This window comes from Saimiri boliviensis, chromosome 4, assembly GCF_048565385.1.
Source record: "Saimiri boliviensis isolate mSaiBol1 chromosome 4, mSaiBol1.pri, whole genome shotgun sequence".
Lineage (NCBI taxonomy): Eukaryota > Metazoa > Chordata > Mammalia > Primates > Cebidae > Saimiri > Saimiri boliviensis.
Window position 1 is genome coordinate 32,735,267 of NC_133452.1, and position 14,094 is coordinate 32,749,360.

At 42.5% G+C, this 14,094-nt stretch overlaps 1 protein-coding gene across 5 annotated transcripts in view; it reads left to right on the forward strand.

Moving 5' to 3' along the window:
- Positions 1 to 12,109, forward strand: part of IL20RA (interleukin 20 receptor subunit alpha) — a 39,078-nt gene extending 26,969 nt beyond the window's left edge. For 2 of the 5 annotated variants that reach the window (XM_074397393.1, XM_074397394.1), the window contains 5 exons: positions 1,148 to 1,329; positions 3,064 to 3,239; positions 3,818 to 3,962; positions 8,818 to 8,957; positions 11,226 to 12,109. In XM_074397393.1, coding sequence (XP_074253494.1) covers positions 1,148 to 1,329; positions 3,064 to 3,239; positions 3,818 to 3,962; positions 8,818 to 8,957; positions 11,226 to 12,023 — 1,441 coding nt within the window. In that variant the 3' untranslated portion in view covers positions 12,024 to 12,109. The remainder of the gene's footprint in view (positions 1 to 1,147; positions 1,330 to 3,063; positions 3,240 to 3,817; positions 3,963 to 8,817; positions 8,958 to 11,225) is intronic. The other 3 variants (XM_039467889.2, XM_074397395.1, XM_039467887.2) reach the window with 2 other exon arrangements.
- The last annotated feature ends 1,985 nt before the right edge of the window (positions 12,110 to 14,094 follow it).

Below are 14,094 nucleotides of genomic sequence, written 5' to 3' on the forward strand. Positions count from 1 at the left end.
CATTGACTCCAAAATCCCTACCTCCCCCTCACATGTCTCTCCTGAGCCGCTTTGCCCACTAGGCGTCTGCATTGGAATATTTCTTACATACTCAGGTTCAAGACATCAAAAGTAAATGTCTTATCTTTCCCTCCTGCTATGCCTCTCCATGCATTTCCCAAATCTGCTCTGTCTCAGTGCTCTTTATCTTGGCAACTGTCACCACCATTCCACCCATCTACTCTAGACAGAAAGAGACAGCATCCTTACCACTTTCATTTCCCTAATCTGTTACATGTTCTCTATCACCAAGTCCTTTCTCCTAATATTTTTTGGTTTTGTCCTGTCCTTATTTGTCCTACTGTCCCTATCCTTGTCCAAGTGACCTACGACTTCCCCTGGACCCCTGCAGTGTCCTCTCAGCTGTTACCTAGGCTGCCACTTGTAACCCATCAGCTTTCCCATGCTCCCTCCCCTGTTCCTTTCACTGGCTTATCATATGTCACCTGAACTCTACACTTTGGTTTCTCTCACCTGAAAAGGGCTAAAAATATTGCCCCCATCCCTATTTGCTGTGGGAGTTCTGTTTTTAGTAAAGAAAAGGAAAATCAATGTGACCAACCTAGTCAATATAATCATCACCATCATCACTGTCATTATTGAAAATGCAGATTTTTGTATGCATTCCAGCCACGTGTATTTTTCCTAGAATTCTTGATGCTTATATTTTTATATGCTATGGGACCGTCAAGGTAATTTTTCTTCCCCCCAAAAAATGACAAACTGTCCTTAAAACAATCCATCAAAGTGACCTTGTGTACATAGTAGACTAAAAACCTACATAGATAATTACTAGAAGAATTGATCATACAATATGTAAAAATTATACTGTAGCCAAAGAATAACAATAAAATACATGCTTTCAAAATGTACTATGCACATTATAATTCACAGAAAGAAAGGTGATTACAGAAACTCTGACTCATGTTCCTGACAGCTAATGAAAAAAATTGCCCACAGCAAAAGTGGATTCTTTTTTATCTCAATGACAGGCACTTTTGTTTTTCTGAAGAGAAGGTCTTTAGTTCCATTCAGTTTCATAAAATGACTGAGTTTTTTATTGTAAAGTATAGAGGGCACCTCATTATTAATTCAGCTTTTTTCTTAGCAGATATGGGCAAAAGAAATGGCTGAATAAATCAGAATGCAGAAATATCAGTAGGACCTACTGTGATCTTTCTGCTGAAACTTCTGACTACGAACACCAGTATTATGCCAAAGTTAAGGCCATGTGGGGGACAGAGTGTTCCAAATGGGCTGAGAGTGGACGGTTCTATCCTTTTTTAGAAAGTAAGTAATGCAATTATTGCAATTATCAGTTAAACATATATTACTATCAGGTTTAACAGTCTCAGCCCCATAGACAGCCTTGCCCAGAGGAAGGTGCTCTCCTTGTCTCTATTCTGGACCAGTGGGCTGAGTGACAGGCCAAGGTCCTTAACTTTGCTGGCTCTGAGTCTCACATTGATTGATTGATTGATTGACTGTAGAGGCGGGGCCTCATTATGTTACCAGGCTTGTCTGGAACTCCTGGGCTAATGCAGTCTTCCCACCTCAGCCTCTCAAAGTGTTAGGGTGACAGGCTTGAGCCACTACACCCAGCCTGAGTCTTCATCTTTGAGTCAAAGGTTTAGCCAAGTGGTCTGTAAGATCTCTCCCAGCTCCAAAGTTGATAGTAGAAGAAAATGATACCAAATTTTGACTTTGTCTTAGTACTTAATAGAAGCTATGTAATCTGAGGAACAAAACTGACTCTATTTAGTGTGGGTTTATGGACTGTTACTGTCTCCACAAGACTGATTAAAGATTGTCCTGATGATCCCAACTATGCCTTTTCTTATATGAACTTGGTAGTGTGATGATGCAATTTCCAAGTGTAACTCAGAACCAGGGCAACGTCTTCCTGGTATCTGCTTTTATAATGTTGCCATCCCCTGAGCTGTGGCTGACTCAGTCATGAAGCACCCACTCAGGGCTGCCGTAATGAACCCTACAGGCGCTCCGTAAGTCTGAGAGCCCTCCCGGATCAAAGGTCAGAAAACTACCCTTGGGACAAATCCAATAAGCCCCTTTCTGTTTTTCTACAGGCCAAGAGTTAAGAATGGTGTTTATATTTTTAAATAGTTTCTAAAAATCCAAGGAATATTTTGTGACATTGGAAAAGTACAGGAATTTGAAATGTTGGTGTCTAGTCATAAATAAAGTTTTATTGGGACACAAGCCACACTAATTTGTTTACATACTTAGACTGCTTTTGCATTACAAGAGTGGAGTAGTGCAACAGGGATCATATGGCCTGTAATACCTAAAATATTTACTGTCCAGACCTTTAGGATAAAAGTTTCCTAGTCTCGGGCCGGGCGCGGTGGCTCAAGCCTGTAATCCCAGCACTTTGGGAGGCCGAGGCGGGTGGATCACAAGGTCAAGAGATTGAGACCATCCTGGTCAACATGGTGAAACCCCATCTCCACTAAAAATACAAAAATTAGCTGGGTGTGGTGGCGCCTGCCTGTAATCCCAGCTCGGGAGGCTGAGGCAGGAGAATTGCTTGAACCCAGGAGGCGGAGGTTGCGGTGAGCCGAGATCGCGCCATTGCACTCCAGCCTGGGTAACAAGAGCGAAACTCCGTCTCAAAAAAAAAAAGTTTCCTAGTCTCTGTTCTAGATCATTCTAATCACATCTCTGATTTTCCACTTATCAAATCATGTTTTTGTCATTTATCACCAATTTTTCAAGTCAAAAAAATGTTAGAAACATTTTTGATGGCATTAACCATCACCAGATACTGTTTATGCATGGGAATAGGGAAATATAACACTTGAATTTGCTATTCTATCATTGTATCAGGCTGTGTGAAATGGTTTCAAGATTAAGCATAACTCAGGCCCACCTTAGTACATTTTGAGGCATCTCCTGTAAGAAGGTGTCTTTTAGAGCTTTGATCCGAGTAGCATTATATGGTAGCTTTATCTAAGGTAATTTTTACATCTGAACATGATAATAACCTCTCTCTTCTCCTTTAAGCACAAATTGGCCCACCGGAGGTGGCCCTGAAGGTGGGTGATAAGTCCATTTCTGTTGTCCTGACGGCTCCAGAGAAGTGGAAGAGAAATCCAGAAGACATTCCTATTTCCATGCAACAAATATACTCCAATCTGAAGTATAATGTGTCTGTGTCGAACACTAAATCAAATAGAACGGTAAGCCTGCAATGGAATGGGTCATATTATTCATGTATTACTCTGTAGCTAATGTGGGAGCCAACGGCCCTGATGCTTTGATTCTCTGCGTGTGACTCCGGGGAGACGTGATATTCAAAAGATATGCTGCACAAGACACAGCTGAAGCTGATACATAGAAATTTTACAGAACTAACTTCAGATCTGTACAGAAATTCTGTTAACAGGATATGGTGTTGCTATTGGAGTGCAGGAGATTGTGCACTCACTTTGATGGAGAGCTTTCATTTGCAGTCTTTCTCTGAGAAGAAAAAAAAAAACATGTGAGCAAGGACCCAGGACAATGAATAAGAACTCTATCCATGTGTTGTTTCGAATTGTTCCCAGCATTGGTCCAGTTCCTGACAATGCTCTGCTGAGCTAAAAAAAAAGAGCATATTGAAACTGCTGCTGGGGAAAAAAATAAAAATAAAAAAAGCTTATATTGATAGTAAAGGACTCAATGGTGGCTTGCTCTTTTATTTCCTTCTGGAATTCTTTGTCTGGGGTGGTCCAAGAAATGTCTGGCTCTAACCAGTGTCTGTAATTCCCTGTCCTAGTGGTCCCAGTGTGTGACCAACCACACGCTGGTGCTCACCTGGCTGGAGCCGAACACACTGTACTGCGTCCACGTGGAGTCCTTTGTCCCAGGGCCCCCTCGCCGTGCTCAGCCTTCTGAGAAGCAGTGTGCCAGGACTTTGAAAGGTAAGCTTTAAAAAAATCTCCACTGGTCTAGGAAGGAGATCTGCTAAAACTAGAAGGCAGTATGATGGTTTAAACAAGATTTTGGCAAACCCATATCTGAAGGAAACAGGTTGAGGCAAAGGCAGAAACAGCTGCCACCAGAAATGCATGGAACAGCCTAGGACTCTGCCATTGAGCTTGGCTGACATTCAGAAGTGTTCTCACCCCCTGGGGGAACTCATATAGTCCTGTGTCCACTGCCAGCAATCTTCCCATGGTTCCTCCATTACCTGTTTCATGAAATAACAATGAAAAACTTTTACATATGGCCTTTTTCTTCTTTAAAATCATAATCAGGCTGAACATGGTGGCCCACACCTGAAATCTCAGCACTTTGGGAGGCCAAGGACGGAGGATGACTTGAGCCCAGGAGTTTAAGACCAGCCTGGGCAACATAATGAGACCTCGTCTCTACAGAAAATCAAATAAACCAGGCACGGTAGTGCACACCTGTAGTCCTAGCTACTCAGGAGGCTGAGGTGGGAGGAACACCTGAACCCAGAAGAGGCTATAGTGAGCCCTGGTTGCACCACTGCACTCCAGCTTGGGCAACAGAGTGAGACCTTGTCTCAAAAAATTAAAAAATTAGGCCAGGCATGGTGGCTCACGCCTGTAATCCCAGCACTTTGGGAAGCCGAGGGGGCGGATCACCAGAGGTGGGGAGTCTGAGACCAGCCTGACCAACATAGAGAAACCCCAGAATTAAAAATACAGAATTAGCCAGGCATAGGGTCATATACCTGTAATCCCAGTTACTTGGGAGGCTGAGGCAGGAGAATCGCTTGAACCCAGGAGGCAGAGGTTGCAGTGAGCCGAGATTACACCTGGGCAACAAGAATGAAACTCTACCTCAAATAAAAATAAAAAATAAAATCAATATCAGTCTAATCAATAGAAGTTCTGTGATCTCCAAGAACATCAGACAATTTTATCACTGGAAACAAAGCATTATTCTAAAATCATTGTAAAGCAGAATTTATTTTTCACTTCCCCTGGGAAATACTAATTATAGGTGCTTCCGGTTGTGTTCAAGTGCCACTAGATTGACTGTGTGAGGATCTGGGATCAGCAAATCAGTGATCACTTCTTTATCCTTAACAGTTGCTTCTCTCTGTTTCCTTTTATTTATTTCCTTCTCACATTTTCTAAACTGGGCTGCCAGGGAACCATGGTTAGAGATGCCCATTCCTATGAGGAGATACAGAGTTGTGAGCTTGGCATTTGTTTAATTTTTCTGCCTTCAGAATGAGAGGAGCTTGAATTCAAAACTTGAAAATATAAAGAAAATGAATCCTAAAGTTTGCCTGCATCAAAGGGCTCTTCATCCATTATTCATCTGCTTCTTTTCAAAAAAGCTGGGCTAGAGACAGAGGCCCACGACCTCCATGGCATGCCTTGGCTCTATCACCAGCCATGAATAGGAATCCATAATCCCTGCTTTCCTCCTCCCTCACCCCTCCCACCTTTCAAGATGAAACCATCCCAAAGTAAAGAAAGGGAACTTGGTGAGTACATGCGAAAAGCGCAAGGCCTTGCTTTTGACTCTGTCTTTATCATAGCTTTTCATTTACACTGAAGGAGTCTCTACCATATATCAAATGAAACTAAAATGCCAAGCAAAACAAAGCATCTTGAAGAAATCATATTTGTATTTGGGAGAAGTGCTCTCTTTACTAACACCTTGATCAGTGCCGGCTGGTGGGAATGCATTTCCAGTGGAAATCATGAACACAACTGGAGCAAAAGCAACAAAATGCAGATTAAATTCAAAACTTCTCAGTAAGCAGATGAAGCCCACTTTCTCACTAATATGAAAAAAGGGACCAAGTGCAGTGGTTCATGCCTGTAATACCAGCACTTTGGGAGGCTGAGGTGGGAGGATCACTTGAGTCCAGGAGTTCAAGACCAAACTGGGCAACATGGTGAAACCCCATTGCCAAGTCTGACCTGCAGACTCTGGCCAAGCAACGGATGAAAGGAGTTCACAGACACAAGTGTTTTGCCTGTGAGAATGTGGCTAGGGGACCCCATGGCTTACAGACCCCAAAGAGGGCGTCCAGCCATGCAGTCCCGGTATGTCAGAGATGCTCATATTTATTTTAGAACTGATTTAATGACAAGGGTCGCAAACAAACACCATTTGTGGGTAATCAACATCACTGACCCCCCCAAGTAGAGAGCAGTCATGCCTGTGGATAATCAAAGGTTGGTTTATGGAGAAACAGATAAACAAACTTATCTAAATAAAGTCCTCTGCATTCATTCCCTTGTTATCTGCTCTTTGCTATTAGCTCAAGATAAGAGGATTAGGCTGCATTCAGCTATAACCCTTTCCCAAAGCTTTTGCAAAAGCTTCTGGCCTTCCAAGAAGGTTTGCATCTTTCCTATAATTTTTCCCACCACCCTGACCAATCTCCTATACCCCATCACTACTAAAAATACAAAAATTAACCAGATATGGTAGTATACACCTTTAATCCAAGCTACTTGGAAAACTGAGATGGGAGGATCACCTGAGCCTGGGGAAGTTGAGCCTACAGTGAGCCGAGATTGTGCCACTGCACTCCAGCCTGAGCAACAGAGTGAGACCTTGTCTCAAAAAAAAAAGAAAAGAAAAAGAAAGAACAATTAGCAGAATAACAGTTAATTGTTATTGGTAGGGGTCTTTATTATAATAGCCTACCTGCAGGAGGACAGAAGAAGAGGTTCTAGAACAGATACAGTTCTGAACTCCTGCTATCCCAGCTGTTATATCACCAGAGATATCTTTCCAGCACACTGTTGTGAGGACCTGCTTTCTGAATCATCAGTAGCACCTTTATTGGGACTATTCTTTGAAACACATTTCTGTTCCCTTGTCCCCCATGCCTAAAATACAGGTACAGTTTAATGGGTTTGTTGTAGTAAACATGGGCTAGTGTATATGGAATGCCATCAGTCATTGTTATGATTCTTTTCAATTAGGACAGGCTCAATCCAGGGACCAGGGATTGTATGAAGAGGGTTGGACTGAGTTGTAGCCTAAAAGCAGGGCAGGTGGTGTTCTGACATCTGCAACATCTGCACTGCAACACTGGCACGTCTCTGTGCAGAACCTGGTCATGAATGTGCTCCTTGGGAATTGTGCACGGCAACAGGCCTGCATGCTGGACTTTTCTCACTGGCTGTTGCTGACCACCCTCATCAGCCATGACACATCTCTTTCCAGGCTTTCAACTGGATAGTTAACCAGATAGTGATTTTGCTGCTTTCTCTTGGGCCCAAGCATCAAGAGCAGGAATCCGCAAACTTTTTACACAGGGGGCCAGTTCACTATCCCTCAGACCGTTGGAGGGCCGCCACATACTGTGCGCCTCTCACTGACCACCAATGAAAGAGATGCCCCTTCCTGAAGTGCAGCGAGAGGCCGGATAAATGGCCTCAGGGGGCCGCATGTGGCCCGTGGGCCATAGTTTGGGGATACCTGATCGAGAGCATCCAACATTCTCCTGGATTAGAATGCTCCGGTCATACTCCTGCTGGTTTTGTTAGTTTGTAAGGAGTACACTTGGACTTTTGTCATTTGTGCTAAAGCTGCTCTTTTTCCTACTGCTGTATCAGTCAGGATCCTCCAGAGAAACAGAAAGAATAGGATAGATATCGATGCAGATATTGATACATTTATTTGTTTAGAAATATTGATTTATTTTAAGGCATTGGCTCACAGGATTTTAGAGGCTGGCAAGTCCAAATTTGTAGAATAGGCAGGCTGGAAACCCATGGAAGAATTGATGTTCGCTGTTCGCACCCAAAGGTAGGCTGCTGGCAGAATTTCCTGTTCTTTGGAGTCGTCGATACATTTTTTATTAAAGTCTTCAGTTGATTGCATGAGGCCCACCCACATTATAAATAGTAATCTGGTTTACTGAAAAACCCACTGATTGAAATGTTAGTCTCGCATTTAAAAAAAAAAAAAAAAAAAACCTACAGAAAGCTCTAGAATAATGTTTACCCAAATATCTAGGTACTGTGGCCTAGCCAACTAGACATGTAAAATTAACCATCACAACTTCCAAGTACACCATAGTGGCTTAACAAGTATGAGTTAGTCACAGTGAGCTCTGGTCATCACCAATATGGCCAGTACTGCTTTTATTAAAACTATTTCCCAGGTCTTTTCATTCTTCTACAGGCTTTTACTCATCATAAACCTATGGCACAGCAGGCCTGGGAAGAGAGTCAACTGCCATTCACACTGTACCCTATCCAGCCACCTCCCTACACTCATCCCCAGGCTCCAGCCTACCCAGAAAGTCCAGCCAGCCAGTGCAAGAATGGTTCTGCTACTCACCTAAAAGGTGGCACCATGCCACCAGTGTCCTCCAGTGAACATGCAGAAACAGGGAGTGCAACAGGTGGCGTGAAAAGTGAGGCAATTTGATGGGATCTTCACAGGAGGGTTTTGTTGCTCGTTTGAAGTTCTGCAAGTTACCTGAATATCAAATAGAATTTCAAATATAGGAACCAGCATGAGTCTCATAGGCAGACATACGATGGTAGAATTATGTGCTGACTTGGATGATGGATGTATTCTTAGTGTAAACATTTGAGGAGAGTTCAGATGCCTTCAGACTATCTCTTGTCAGGGAGAGTAAGAATTCTGAGACCCCTTATAACATTTAGCTTAAGCTTGTCAACATAGAGGTGAGAAAACTGAGTTCCCAAATGTAATAATCTGCCCAGAAGCCACTTATCGATGCCAGTTTTTTCCCCACCACATCAAATCACAGCAATCTAACCCCTTCTCCGCACTTCCCACCTAATTTTTTTTTAACAGATCAATCATCAGAGTTCAAGGCTAAAATCATTTTCTGGTATGTTTTGCCCGTATCTGTTACCGTGTTTCTTTTTTCTGTGATGGGCTATTCCGTCTACCGATATATCCACGTTGGCGAAGAGAAACACCCAGCAAATTTGGTGAGTGCTTGGTGTGGCGGGGGTCTTTATTATAATAGCACGCCTCCAGGAGGACAGAAGAAGAGGTTCTAGAACAGATACAGTTTCCTTTAAGGGAAGAGTGAATTTAAAGTTACATAGCTAGTGAATTAAAAAACACTTTCTGAACTGGGCATGGTGGCTTACGCCTGTAATGCCAGCACTTTGGGAGGCTGAGGCAGGCAGATCACTTGAGGTCAGGAGTTCAAGACAAGCCTGGCCAACAGCATGAAACCCCATCTCCACTAAAAATGCAACAATTAGTTAAGTGTGGTGATGCATGCCTCTAATCCCAGCTACTCAGGAGGCTAAGGCAAAGAGAATCACTTGAACCCAGGAGGCAAAGATTGCGGCCAGCCAAGACTGCGCCACTGCACTCCAGCCTGGGTGACAGAATGAGACTCTGTCTCAAAAACAAACAAATGAACAAAAAGCCGTTCTGGATTAGCTCACTGACAGAATGAAAGATAAGGATTCCTTAGCTTTGAAAAGATTTTCTATTTAATGACCAGATTAAATAAGGTCCTGGGGTACACAGATAAGTTCAGTCATGATCCCTGCCCTTCTAGAAGTTCGAACCTAGTCAGGGACTAGAATTTCAAAATCATATGTGAAGACTAAGATGAGAGCAGGCACTGGGAACTCTGAGGGTACAAGGAGGGCCCCAAAACCCCACATGGGGGCTCAGTTCTCATGCCAGGGCTTGGTTATGAGAGGTGAGTAGGAGTTAGGATCCGTAGTGCAGGCAGAAGAAACAGCAAAAGGAATGGTGGGTGGATGTGTGGAAACTCCCGACATCGCTAAACCAGGAGGCTCTGGATGAGAAGCTAGAGAAGATGAGACTGGAGAGTGGGAGGTCGGTCCAAGAAAGGGGAGAACTGGGTTGCTGTTCTAAGGAGTTCGGCCTCGTTCTACCAGCAAAGAGAAATCTCCATAGGGTTTTAAGTCAGGAGCGTCAGAGTCCGTATCATGGTTTAGATCCAACCAGATATTAGTTCCGAGACAACTTGGAGGGAAGTAAGACTAGAAACAAGAGAAACACCCAGGGAGCTATGGCTTTGTCCCGGGGAGAGACGATTGAAGTCTAACAGACGAGAGCGGGATGTCAGGCTAGAGAGAAAGACGTGGAATAGAAACACACTTAGGAGGAACATGGCCAGGACTTAATCCTTCACAGTAAGAAGAAAGGATAAACCCAAGGAGGTGCAGCCATGTGCTGAAAGGTTCTGAAGGGCTGAGCATATTTTTGACAATCAAAACTATTTTCTTGGGAACTATTAAAAGATATATTCACATGTACCTGATAACATACCTTGGTTCCTGTTAGTTCCATTTCTAAGTTTTTCTATGATTCTCCCTGCATTCAGCTTTCAGAGTTGTCTTCTTAATGGCACTGGGAGACCTTTTCTGGAAGGAACATTCACAGGAGAATTGGCCGCCTGTGATTTTGTTGAAACTTAAAATGTAAAAGAATGAAGCTAAAGGTTCTGTTTTGTAAAGTTAAATGAAATCACATGCTAGAGCGACAGTGAGGATTGTAACTCATGCTCTCTTAGGTAACAGGCATCTTTTAGGATACCCACAGCAATATTTGAAGCTCATCTGAGCTTCCCTGACATGATTTAGAGTGTCTCTGTCGGCCATAAACTGGCAGGTGAATTTCCTTTTTTCGCCCTATTATAGCATGATAAGAATGGTGTAAGGGGTAAAAACCATCCCTGCTCGTGTATTTCCCTCCCTTTCTACCTCCAGTTCTCATGCCTGTCTGCATTTCAAACATATCCAAAAACAGGGCAGGCAGCCAAGGTAACCACAGCTTATTAACAAGTACATAGCAAACTATAAATAAAACAATGTCACAAACTCTGCTATACTCAGTCTTTGCTACTCTTCATGTGGCTGAGATTCTGACTTTACAGAATGTAAAAAAGGTCAAGAAATGAATTCGCTCTCCTGCCAGTTAGAAGAGGAGGCACCAATGCCCCAAGCCCCAGCTTTGGATTGGAGAAGTAACCACCCAGTGAACCACTTCCGGTTCCATGTGCCTTTTGTGTGTCTTTATATAGTCTCTTTAAGCTTCTACTCCCAGTGAGTGAGGTTTTCTGTATATTGCAAGCATAACTTTCATGTACATGAGTTGGTAAGAGTAGGTCTTTAAAACTATCTGGTGACAAGATATTCTACCTAACAGCTGTTTTTAATGTCTCTCTAAAGTGAAAAGGTGAAAACCATTCTCTTTTCTCTTTATAGATTTTGATTTATGGAAATGAATTTGACAAAAGATTCTTTGTGCCTGCTGAAAAAGTCGTGATTAACTTTATCACCCTCAGTATCTCGGAGGATTCTAAAATTTCTCATCAGGATACAAGTTTGCTGGGAAAAAGCAGTGATGCATCCAGCCTTAATAATCCTCAGCGTAGCAGGAACCTGGAGCCCCCTCAAGAGGAAGAGGAGGTGAAACATTTAGGATATGCTTCGCATTTGATGGAATTTTTTTGTGACTCTGAAGGAAACTCGGAAGGTACTTCCCTCACCCAGGAAGAGTCCATCAGCAGAACAATATCCCCAGATAAAACAGTCATCGAATATGAATATGATGTAAGAACCACTGACATCTGTGCAGGGCCTGAAGAGCAGGAGCTCAGTTTGCAAGAGGAGGTGTCCAGGCAAGGAAGATTATTTGACTCACAGGCAGCACTGGCAGTCTTGGGTCTGCAAACATTACAGTACTCATACAGCCCTCAGCTCCGAGACTTAGACCCTCTGGCATGGGGGCACACAGATTCGGAGGAGGGTCCAGAGGAAGAGCCATCGACAACCCTGGTTGACTGGGACCCCCAAACTGGCAGGCTGTGTATCCCTTCATTGTCTAGCTTTGACCAGGACTCAGAGGGCTGCGAGCCTTCAGAGGGGAATGGGCTCTGGGAGGAGGGCCTTCTATCTAGACTCTATGAGGCGCTGGCTCCAGACAGGCCGCCAGGAGAAAATGAAACCTATCTCATGCAATTCATGGAGGAATGGGGGTTATCTGTACAGATGGAAAGCTGATGCCACCACTTCCTTTTGCCAGGCTCCTTCTTTGCAAACAAGTGAGTTACCCCTTTGATCCCAGCAATAAAGTACCTGGGATAAAAGATGTTTTTTTGCAGTTTTTCAGTGTCTGTGAGAATTACTTATTTCTTTTCTCTATTCTCATAGTACATATTTGGTTGGTTCATGCATGTAGGTCTCTTAACAATGGTGGTGGGTGTCCAGAGTGCAGGAGCTAGCCTGTTTCTTTATGCAAAGGAAGCAGTCCATAAATGTTTGCCAGACTGGGTGCAGAATTTATTCAGGTGGGCATACTCTGGCCTCTTTGTTTATTATTTTCAAACAGACACACTTCTGCGATTATTTTCTGGGTTCGTCCCACGTATACATAGCACTGTAAAAAATATTTCCCAAAGATTATTCATTTTATAAATACTACTTTTTCAGAATTGGGTTTATTGGGAGCCAGAGGAGATACTTAAAACAGGCACATACCGGCCGGGCGCGGTGGCTCAAGCCTGTAATCCCAGCACTTTGGGAGGCCGAGGCGGGTGGATCACGAGGTCAAGCGATCGAGACCATCCTGGTCAACATGGTGAAACCCTGTCTCTACTAAAAATACAAAAAAATAGCTGGGCATGGTGGCGCATGCCTGTAATCCCAGCTACTTAGGAGGCTGAGGCAGGAGAATCGCCTGAACCCAGGAGGCGGAGGTTGCGGTGAGCCGAGATCGTGCCATTGCACTCCAGCCTGGATAACAAGAGTGAAACTGCCTAAAAAAAAAAAAAAAAAAAAAAAACAGGCACATACCACTAGGTCAGTGGTAAGTTGGTCACATGTAAAAACCTCAACTATCATCATGATTCATGTTTAGAATGAATAAATCAGGCACAGACCTTCATAATATCACACACTCGTGGCTACTTTAAGAGGCTTTAGTTAATACTTTATGAGTAGTTCTGGAATATAAACATAAATGAGTATTCTTTTGTAGTCAGAAAAGTGTCCTCTCAATAATTTAGTAGGGGCTTATTGTCTCTCAAAACTAGCCTAAAAGAAAATGGCACATATTATAATAGAATATTATATTTATTTCTGGAAATGTGTCAAAAAGATATTTACATAGTCTATAAATAGGAAGTGTTCAGTAAAGCACTGTGTAACTGTGTTACTATTAGAATATCAAACATTAGAATAGGCAGTGGTTCAAAGACTTTGGAATATCTGTGAATGAATATCCTCTATTCTTACGATATTAAAACTCATAAATACAGAACATACAAGCAAAATAAGTTAAATGACTATGTAAGGGAGAGTTTATTAAAACTTGACATAATTTGCTGTGGGAACTCAACCGTGCCATAAAACAATACCTTTCTAGTTCAATTCCAGTAACTGTTCCCATTTCCTTTACCACTTGTTAAGAAAATTAAATTCTTCAGTCATGCTGCTTTGAAATGGGACAATATCTATTAAGTTGAACCATATGTAATTGTTGATATTTGGCTGTTTTTAATCTGACAGACAGCAACTTCATATGGTTTGCCTTATTATGTACTTGTTGTAATCATGAACTCATAATCCATTGATGCTCTTTCAAGAAAACAGATATCACCCGCATTTCCTTATTGATATTTTTGGTACAAGCAGACAACTCTGGTAGGAGAGATGGATTCTGGGGTCATGACCATTTGTGATTGCCCACAGATGCAAACAGTTTCAGATCTAATGGTTTAATTTAGAGAGTAATTATATTAATCAGAGTGTTCTGTTCTTCTCAATCTTTATAGAAATGATCCTGCTGGTTTGGGAGAACAAATGTATTACGCTAACTGTAAAAGTAGTTCAAAAGTGAGAAAGAATGAATTATTATTAAGAGCAAAAGAAAAAATAAAATGATTGATATAGTCCTGCTTATTAATTCCATTCACAGAATATTTTCTAAGCACCTACCATGTCCTTCAGTGTCCTCATCTGTGAAATAGAAATAAGAGCTGCGTTAGGATTGTTTTGAGGATTGAAAGAGTTGAACTGTAGATGGTACTTAGACCTGTGCTGGGCACATAGTGAGTGCTCCCTAAGTGTTTGT